General features: G+C 36.6%; 1 protein-coding gene across 3 annotated transcripts in view; it reads right to left on the bottom strand.

The window, feature by feature from the left end:
- Positions 1–317: 317 nt before the first annotated feature.
- LOC137299150 (coronin-1C-like) overlaps positions 318–11,197 on the bottom strand; it is a 40,505-nt gene continuing 29,625 nt past the window's right edge. For 2 of the 3 annotated variants that reach the window (XM_067831717.1, XM_067831701.1), the window contains one exon: positions 318–5,102. In XM_067831717.1, the coding sequence (XP_067687818.1) occupies positions 4,947–5,102 (156 nt within the window). In that variant the 3' untranslated portion in view covers positions 318–4,946. Of the gene's footprint in view, positions 5,103–9,902; positions 10,078–11,197 lie in introns of those variants that run through there. The other variant, XM_067831709.1, reaches the window with a different exon arrangement.

Below are 11,197 nucleotides of genomic sequence, written 5' to 3'. Positions count from 1 at the left end.
CACCCAATTCAGTTTGTCTAATAATCAAAGTGTCCTGAAGGCAAGCACAATTTCAGTCACTCTCCAGACTGATCAGGATTTTCTTGTGGGCCACAAAATATATCACTAATGTCTACCTTCTGGTTTGCTGTCGACTGTATTGCAGTGTTTACATACTAATTACCAAAGACAGCTCCCACAGATGCACAAATCCTTTCAGCTCAGCATCCAACAGATGTGATGTTTACAATGCTGCTACTCCGTTTTGGATACACAGAAGCAGCACATCATCATAAACAGTATATTTATTTCTATCAAAATAATCTGAGCAGAACGGATTAAGATGGAAATCTACAGCAGTTTATTGCCATACTTGTGATCATGAAAATTTACATCATTAGAAATAAAACAGCGGCAGAGCATTCGTCAAGTTATGTGGACAAGCATCTGTACATAGTCCTTACATTTATGCAGCAAAAGCACAATCTAAGTTATCTAAGTTAACAAGCAAAGTCAGGTAACAGCAACGGGTCATTTTTTTGATATTATCTAATGATATATCTTAAGCTGACTGAACATGTTCCACACAGTAATACCTGAACATGTATATCAATCACTACTTAACAAAAAAAAAAATCCAAACAACTGTTTACACTCAGAATTATCATTTGTCTTGTGTGACAAAGTAACACTGAAATAACCAAATTTGATATTAGGTTTTCAAGGATAAAATGCCTTGGGAATAATTCTGAATGGTAACATGTTTCCTTCTTACGTCCCAATGTTGTTTTTTTAAATCATAGTGACAATATTTATGACTCACAGAAAATTGCAGTTGGCCATCTTCTGATACTCTTGGTGAGTTCTTACTGACATGAGATGCTGCAAATCATTAACCACACCTCAATTTTTTCTTTTCCTTCTGTTGCCACTAAATGAGAAGCATAACCAAAGATTCTTGTCCGTAACTTAACAGAGAAATGAGCACCAAGAAAATTTTCTCTTTTCCTTCTGTTGTCACTAAATGAGAAGCATAACCAAAGATTCTTGTCCGTAACTAAACAGAGAAATGAGCACCAAGAAAATTTTCTCTTTTCCTTCTGTTGCCACTAAATGAGAAGCATAACCAAAGATTCTTGTCCGTAACTTAACAAAGAAATGAGCACAAAGAAAAATGGCTGTGATGATCAATGACCTTGATAATGAAGTCTAAGGTCACATGAGCATGTTTGTGATCACAAGATATGGAGAATGAAAAAGCCATTACAAATAGCGGTACAATTCACTGCTCCATTACACTCCAATCCTGGAAAATTGTGTAAACATTAACTGTAGCCTGTTTGTTCCCTGTGGAATAACAATGTTGCATGAGAGTACGATATGATCACATTCTGGAACTGATGTTCCGCCATGTTCGTACCAAAACCTGTCACTCACTGTTCAATGCTCATTGCCTGTCTGAGAAACTGTTACTCAAGCACTTATTACAGGTGCACATCTGTTTGCCCTCATTTGACAAATATTTTCCACATACAATAACCACGTTTTCAAGGAAAAAGATATAAAGGTCTAAATACAGACTCATTTTCACTCTAAATAACAATCAAATGATAACATTGTTTAAACTCTCCCATGTACTTTATTACTTTCAGGTTGAAAATTCTATTGAGTGAGCGAGTATGGTTTTATGCCAATTTTATCAATATTCCAGTAATATTGGCTAAATTGTATAGAAGAGTTGTTACCATGGGTAAACTGAAAATGAAACATCTGTAAATCAAGTCTTAATGAGGCCTTACCATCCAGTAACAATGGGCATGCTGTGAAGAAGCAAATGAAACATTAGCATAAACATGCATCTTTAGCATGATAAGAGATCACTTCTGATGAGCGTCCACTTCCACACTGACCATGTCCACTCCCTGGTCCAAGCTCCACACATCCACATCCTCTACAGCAGCACACTGTTCCAACCTAAGACACAACCCCAGCTGCCCTATTACAATTATCACATGACACCTGTCAGACAATTTCATTGCAACCAGTTGAAAGACTGAACTGCCGTGTTCCAAGGAGACCTACGATTAACACATTATAACACCTAAACACTTTCAATACCCTTTCACAAACAAACAAATAATCTCTTTGATTTTCAACGGAATGATCCTTTGAAAAGTTAAAACTACTATTGCCTAAAACTGTTTACCAAACAGAATTTTATCATGAAAAGTTTTCTTAGTAATTCTTACTAGACAGCTACAAAATCAAAAACGGTTTCTAATTTGGAAAATGAGCCATTTAAATTTAGTCAGAATATGAAGTTCCACCTCCATGCACTGTCAAAGTATGAAGACTTCAATGACCATCATCTAGCTTCTATCTCTCCCTGTATAGTATGGTACGCACATATAAGCATCATCGGCACACAATGTCATACAAGGCAAGAAAACTAAGCGAAATGTCATACATGAACACATTAAACAGGCAACCAGTCCTGACGTGCTGAGGTATCAACTGTCTCATATGCATTCAAATAACATGCCTATGCATGAGAAACAAAGCAGAACAAAACCATAAGCAACATCTAACTGTTTACACTGTGGCACATAGGAAGTAAAAGGATGGTTGGCATTGGGTTTTCCCAAATAGCAGTCCCTGTGGTATGTTGTTCCCATGACCACATCTAAATTGGAAACATTTGTATTTGGACAATAAGGTGAGGTAACAACAAAAATTGAAGACAATTTTGAAAAGTAGCATTCTGTTTCCTAAGGTGCAAAGTGGAGATGAATCAAGGACTTTACACTAAATTCCTTTGAAGGCATTATGTTTTTGGTCATCATACTTCTATAAACCCATAATGTAAGGATGTCTGAAAGTTCTACCTAGGAACTTTTACTGACATTTGCTGCAGGTACTATCTGTGAAATATCAGTAAAACTGTTTTAAACTATAACTCAAACACAGCTATCGGCTAAAACTAAGGCTTGCCTAATAGGGATTTCATTGAACTGGTCACTGAATATGATCATGATGCAAGAGAAACTACTGAGAACTACCAATATTGACTAACTTTAGAAAATGTGTTAATATAGAATACAAGGTGTTATAAATAGGTATATATGATAAACAATGGCTGAATCATAGGTGAAAGGTGTTTGATCTTTGTTTATACTGTCAATAATTGCCGCAAAATTACATTTACCTATTTGAATGAGAGACATTTACAATCATGGAAGATTCAGTGGGAGCCTGATGCAGTACTAGGTGCTATTAGCACTAATGATGAAAGGCACTTGGAAACAAAATCAGAGTGAAGTAGTTGTAAAATCATAGTGAACAAACAAGTGAAAATGACACAATGTGCAAGAACAAAAGGAAAAACAAAAACAGAGCATTAATAACATGTGCACATTGGCAACATTGTATAGGGAACTAAAGATTAGCAGAGAAGCGTCAGTTACCCTCTTGCATAGACATTGACACTGTCGTGTGGAATCTCTGTCAAATATGCTGCCATATACACAACTGGGTAGAAGATATTATGAAAGGTGACCTTCTCAAACATGGCACTATGGCTACACATGCAGTTGAGGCTGCTACAGGAATGATCAAACTCATATTGTATCACTAAAACACTATAAATAAAATGACAAACAAAACAAACCTTTTTTGGTAGGTATTAAATATGTGCTGTCAGTTTTCAAAACAGGACCAATTTTATCATACCATACTTGCTAAAAAAATCTTAGATGAAATTTAGTATCTGAATCTCACTCCAAATTTCCTAATTACCATTCACTCCAGACACTTTTTAAACACATTTATGTGTTGTGAAATTATCCATGACCTTGAAAGGAGCATTGATAGGGAGTATAATTTGATCACTGTTATTAGTGGTCACTTGCATCCTACAGTGATATGAAGTGATGGATGAAATCTAAGGATGACATCTCTAATCAATTTTGGTATACCCGAGTACAACATACAGGTTATATCGCACACAAGCTATAAACATGCATCTCGTATATCTAGCATGTGAGATTTGACTGTAAACAGCACTGCACAGGACTGTCAAGGTAAAAGTGAAATGGAAAGACAAAACTTGGGTTGCTGAATCAAACATTAAGTCTGTTGCAGCGAATACTGAAGGCTGCTTACAGATATGTCCGAGGCACCCGAGTTCTGTATGCAACAAAATCAAATGATAGCTTTAATTTAGGTCTAACCTCAAAGCCTCCATTTAAAAATAATATTTGAAGATTCAAGATTAATCATTAAAAAATATTTTAATATGACAAAAATATCTTTTTGTTTGATGCTCAAAGCACCAGGGGAGATAATCAATGGTATGTACATAGTTACTTCCCCTGGTCCCCTAGTGATACAACACAAAGTTAGTGGTCGTTCGCCAATGTAGATTGTATTAAGCAGTGACAGTTGGTACATTCGCTGATCTAATCAGTCAATATTTAAACACTGTGTGTCCATTATTGAGTACAAGGTAATGGAAAGACTGACCGCTGGTCAATATATGATAAAATAGGCAGTGAAGGACCTCGAAAAAGCAACTGGATTTTTCACCTAAACATGAAAGATGAATCCAAATCAATTTCAACTGTTCCAATTCCGTTCATAAGACAATACACAAACATGACAACTGGTCAAACACATCACTGAACCTTGAAAATTATACAATCAAATGTATAAAATTGTTCCGAAAGTAGATGTGTCTCAGACTTTCAACACTTTCATTTAACGTTTCAGTTTCAATTAACAAATTACCTTAACATAAAATATGGTCAAAAATGCTGACAAAAGAATTTCAAACAAATACACATGGAAATGTGTACAAAGTTTGAGGAAGTTAATGCAAGAGTTCCTGTTTAGAGTGCCTCCACCAGTTGTGGTGAGTGTCCTCGTCGCCAGTTATGGAAGAAGCTGTGTTATGCTGCTGATGCTGCTAGTTAATCATCCTTGACCTCCTCCTCACTCGTCTGTGTCTCCAGTGCGGCAATCCGAGTTTCAAGCCCACAAATAAGCTTCTCCTGACTTTTCACAGTTGCTTTTAGCTGTTTTAACTCTTCCATAACTTCTTTGGGGTCAAATCCTTCTGGCAGACTCTGTAAGAAAAATGTTTTGATTGGTTATTAAAAACATTTAAAATTAAAAATGATTATACCCATTTATGACCTGTATTTTAGATATGTGATTTAAGGAAGGTGATGCTTATTACTGTATCTGTGGTGAATGATGAAAACTCGAGTTTCCTTGTTAACAGTTACCAGGCTTGTTGCCATCATTTGATGAAGTAAGTATGACCCAAAACCAAGCAACTTTAGCATGCTAAGCATGTGATAGCCTTTACCGTACATTTACATTAGTAACACAAAAGAAAGGGTAAAATAACTTCTACTTGAAGTAAAGAAACAACTAACAAAACTCTGGTTCCATAGAACATTAATAAACCCACAAAGAATTACCAGTAACAGACACAACAGACTCATCACTGTACCAAGTCTATGTATTTTTACCAACTGTTGATCATATTTCTTTGGATGTTTATCAAATATTAACAGAGAAAAATCCTCAATAAATATAAACCAAACAATAACGTAATTGTCAACATAACATTTCGAAAAAAAAAAATATTGATAAAAGATTCGTTCATCAAGTCATAATCAAAGTAATAAAAACATCATTTTGTTCTTTATGACATGCAAAACCTCAACAACAAAGGCTTCCTTTCTGACAAATGTTCATGCAAGACTGAACGAAACTATAAAAACATGCCACGTTGTGATATATATAAACTCGTATCTGGTTTCTACTTGAAACAAACACTTGAATAGGCATGAGCACTTAGAACAATATAAGTAATTCAACTCTACCAAATCAGATCATGCCATCATTATGTGTTTCAGTAAACATCAGTTCTAAACTATCACAATACTTTACATTTAAAACAGAATGTTTTACTTGATATCACCAAACACAAGACAGTTTCCCATATTTCAATCATTAGATACATTGAGCTAAATTAAAACGAACAGTGCTAAATACTAAGCCTTGCATTTCATTCTGAAAAAAAACAAACAAAAAAAATTAGTGAACATCTGGGTGAATCTAGTGTGATGCTGAAGTAATTGACTTGTTGAGTTGAGTTGTCATTTCAGTGGTGGTAGAAATCATTCGTCCTTTATTGAAGTGTAGCAAATGACGTCCATCATGACTACATGACTGATATGCTTCTCGTCTTGTTGGAAGAAATAGTCCTCAAGAGTTGCTATAGTAACGTGTGTTTTCAACAGATTCAGCTGCCCTTAATTCACTTAACTAATTGTAAAAGTGATCAACTGTGCCTAAAAACGCTACTCATGTATTTCCCTCACAACACCTCTGCATCTAACCATAAGATTTCATGGAACAAAACTTCAGCTAAATCTCCTTTCATGCAGTATCCTGGGATGACAATTCAGAAAAGAAGAGGGAGAGGCTTTAAGCTTTAAGTGATATGCCAGCAATATCTCAAGGGACACCAGAAATGGACTTCACACACTATGCCAACCTCAGATGTCAGGTGAACACTCTAGCAACTAGGCTACCAATGTGCCCCATGAAAGGAATCTATTGCGGCATTTTCTTGTATAAGACCACATAGGATGATAACTAAGCTCTACCAATGCAATACAGATCTCATGGATAACAACTTCATGATTTATTTTCACCACATTTCTGGGCTTCTAATCCACTTGAGGAAACACAGTGAAAAATAAATTAAGAGCTTGTTATCCATAATACTTGTCTTGTATCACTACATCAACTTCAAAATGCCTTTGGAGAATTTCACTACCATTGCTGTTGATTGATACCTATTTCAACAAATGCAGAAAAACCCTGCTTTGAAAAACCAGGATTTTCATGTACATAGCAGGGACATTTAAAGACAATTTCAGCAAACTCAAAGAACCACTATCCACTAATTTCTTCTTCTGAATGCCTAGGTATTGTGAAGAAGTGCAAAGGTAGAAAGTTTAACCATCAAACTACGAAGGAAGAGGTGTACAAAAGGAAATTACGATGACACAGCTGCAGAAGATGGAGCCACTGTATGAAAAGATGTGCAGTGGGTGCACGTGTGCCCAAGAGAGTCACAGATCACACTGATCTACACAGATCACAACCAGTCCTAACCAGAAACAAAACCAGAGATCATGCACTAAGGAAGTCAATGAATGTGTCAGTCATGAAACCATCCACATAACTTACTTGGTCGTTTTCCCTACACTGAGATTACATGCATTATGGGGAGGGCATTGGCGTTATAAGCATACATCCCAACACCATGTGGCTGCATAGCAAAGCAACCCTCAACTGACATGATGATGCCATGGAAACAGTTCCAAGTTGCTGTCCTTCAAGCAGAGCATACCACACCAAGCAGCTGACCAATACACAAACCCAAACATGCAGAATACAAACATACCTTGGAGCAAACATTGCACAAAACCAAACAAACAAAAATGATGAAAAGCAAAGAGAACCTCTGAAGTTCAGGTAAAGCACTCTCATGATATCAAAATCAGTAAAAATGTGAGGCTGAAGCTAAGATGAAAGAAGGACTTAAAATGGAATGGCTTTCAACATCATTTACTGACTTTGCAAAACCATAACAGAGAAGCAAACAAAGCGAAATAAAGTTATCAGGAAACCAAAAACTTCTCCAGCTCCAGGGATGCTTTGACTCTCAGACTGACTGACCAGTTCTTCTACAACAATCCAGGATCAACAGAATTATGACAGTGAGATAATACTGAACAAAAGAAAAGGCACCCAAGAGGCACATCTATGAAGAAGCATGGAGGATTGGGAAGTAGAGCTGTTGGTATCTTGCAAACACTGGATGTAAGTGCCCTGAGTTGCCTGAGTCTTTTACCAACATGGTATCAATATTGCTAAGCTGTGGTCTAATTTGGTCTCTCTTGCCAACTTCCTTTTCAGGTTTCAAATGCACACATGCTATAGTTTCTGAATGAGTTGTGTCTTACACAGCCTTAACAAACAATCAGCATTTTATCATGACATTCTTTTTGGCCATACAAAGACAACTCAAAAGCCTGAAATTCTAATTGTCTGCACAATTCTCTTAGCAGTGGACAACTTGACTTGTCTGACGAGTCATTGGCTTTAAGTCAAAGGGAATTCCAAGGTGATTCAGGCCTCAGGAGCTTACCACTAAGGTGAAACACAATTTTGTGCTGACAATCCTACAACCATTATCAGAGCAAATCTATGGATTGGAATCTACACTCACTATCAGATCCATGGATTTGAACCTGCAGTGACTACCAAATCTAGGGTTTAGACCCTACAATAATTATCAGAGCAAATCAAGCTATTGGAATCTGTCATGCCCAAATATTGGGATTGCGGTGAGTGAGTTTAGTTTTACGCACTCAGTAATAACCAATGACATGTCAACCAAATCAGCAAGCCTGACCACCCAATCTCGTTAGGCATCTCTTATGACACGCTTAGTTGCCCTCTTTAGCAAGCATGAGTTGCTGAAGACATATTCTACCCCGGAGCTTCACAGGTTCTAGAGACTGTAACCTACAAATAATATCAGTGCAAATCTAGGGCTTGGAACCTACAATCATTAACAGATCTAGGGATTTGAAAATACAATAACTTCCAGATCTAAGGATTGGAATCTACAATCATTAAAGGTCACATGCAACCCAAAAATCAAACATAATTAAAACAGTTATCACTTATTCATTACATATAAAATGCACTGCTGATTAAGAAAAAACAAATAAACAAAATTATAAGCGTATAATTGCAATCAAAAGTGCAATATTTTGTACTTGGCTTTACCTCTCTCGAAATAAGCAGCCGCGATACTGATCCCAGTCATTGCCAGTGTGTGTGAACTCAAGTACAACAAACCTTTTCATTGGCCACTGGTTCATTTGCTGATATGCCTAGCCGGAGTTTTGTTTATGGCATATAAGCCTGATAGGTTTTAATTGCATGTGGTCAGTGATTGAAGTTGTGCAATGCATATTGTCATTAGCAGACAGACAGACAGACAAATAAGTGTCAGTAATCAAGACCTTGAGTTTTCTTTGTGATAGAGCCGGTTTATCACAATCAACATGTTTTTTTATATGTAACAAGTAGATTATTTACTTGTTCGTGTACACAACTGAGATTAGACTACTGCTCATGACCTCATACTCAGGGCAGGCATACTGTTTCAAGCCACTCTTTCCAGGAGAGAGGGGCAAAATTAGTGAATTGTTTGAACTCTGATTTCACAGGCTTTATTTCATAGAGTTGTCTTTCAACGTTACAGGTTCAACTGGCATTTTTGATGATTTGTTCTGTAAGTGCATACCAAAAGGTATCAGAATCAGAAAGTTTTATGTTGCATGTGTCCTTTAACAGATTTAAGGATTGGAACCTACAGTCACTGACAGATCTAGGGACTGGAACCTACAGTCACTATGAGAGATAATCTAGGATTTGAATCAACCATGATCTGATTCAGGCACACTTGAGAGATACAAGAGCAGAAACCCATGAGCATGTTGAGGGTTTTGACAAACCCAGGAACATATTCAAGGCGAACACATAATCAACAGTCTGTGGATTGCCAAAGGGAGGCAACTGCACAGTGTTTTGCGGTGCCTTAAACAATGGGTCCACAATGAACCCGGTAGATTAAGAGATTAGGTTGAAGTGTACGACAGGCAAAAGACAACACACCATCACAAAAGCTCACATGAACCTAAGTTCAGGTAAACATAGGATACCGTTCCCAGTTGAGTAGGATTAATGACAAGTTACGCAACGATACAGCCATGCACATTCAACAAACGAGTAACACAAAAGAAAGCCATGAAACGGAACTTGCAATACAAAGTGAGAGGCTGAGACCGAAATACATTAAGCTTTTCCTTCATCCTCTTCCGACGTATTAACTTCATATTGGGACAGTTTCTCCTCTAGTGTTTTTATTCGGCGTTCATGAGCTTTCACTATCAGTTTGAGTTTGCGCATATCATCCAGAATGCCTTGGGGGTCAAATCCCTGTTCAGAGATAGAAACAAAATAAACACATGCACAAAAAATAAACAACCATAATCACCGAAGCGAAACCAATTTTCCCACAAATCATCTAAGCCCTTTACTGGGAAATGTCTTGTGATGTCTAAATTTGGTACTGATGTTACTGCTTTTTGTTTTCAGCTTAAAGTTGAATTCACTGCACTCGTAACAAAGTAAACAGAAATGCATTCAAAAAATGCAATCACTCAAAATGTACGAGACAATATCCATGACACACTGAAAAATAATAAAAAAATTAACCGTACATGAACTTATTGTTTATATTGTACACAGGTATATAAACATCCAGCCATGAAGGAGTTGGTGACATAATCACAGGTTAGAATGGTGAAGGTTTAAATAATTGTGGAGGTTAAAGGGTTGGTAAAAAGACAATACAATCCCTTAGTTGGTGAATAAAACATTATATGTCAATGGGCATGCATGAGAAAAACATTATTTTGTTATCTTCATGATAAAAATATGTGAATTGCACTTAATAATATCAGATCTCAGTGCCTGCTACTACTACAAAAATATTTGTAGACATTCTGCTACATAAGAATGAAGATTTTATGGATATCAACTTCTTTATGAGAGAACACAACGTTTCGGAGTTAATGCTTACTCCTTCATCAGGAGTAAGCATTAACTCCAAAACGTTGTGTTCTCTCATAAAGAAGTTGATATCCATAAAATCTTCATTCTTATGTATTTACACTTCTAAATGACATTCAAAGACTTGATTCTGCTACATGTCATTCTGGCAGGACAATCTACAAACTTTGACCAACCTACGAAATGTCTGAAATGTGTGACATTAGCCAATCAGAAAGCAGCACTCTCAAGCATCATGGCAATTGTTTCTTAATTTATTTCTATTACAATGAATGAGGGAGTATGGTTTTACAGCACTTTCAGTGATATCGTGGCTGGGATACTCCAGAATGGGCTTCACACATTGTCTAGGGTTGGGGCAATTCACTTATGCACTGATACCTTTCAATACATTTAACTTTAATACAGTTATCGCATCATCGACTGGTTGTATGGATACAATTACAAAACGACACACAACTTTTTTTCAAAGTAGTATTATTTT

This window comes from Haliotis asinina, chromosome 1 (genome assembly GCF_037392515.1).
Source record: "Haliotis asinina isolate JCU_RB_2024 chromosome 1, JCU_Hal_asi_v2, whole genome shotgun sequence".
Classification (NCBI taxonomy): Eukaryota; Metazoa; Mollusca; class Gastropoda; order Lepetellida; family Haliotidae; genus Haliotis; species Haliotis asinina.
Note: the sequence above shows the minus strand (reverse complement) of the source record. Positions and strands in the feature narration are given on the sequence as shown.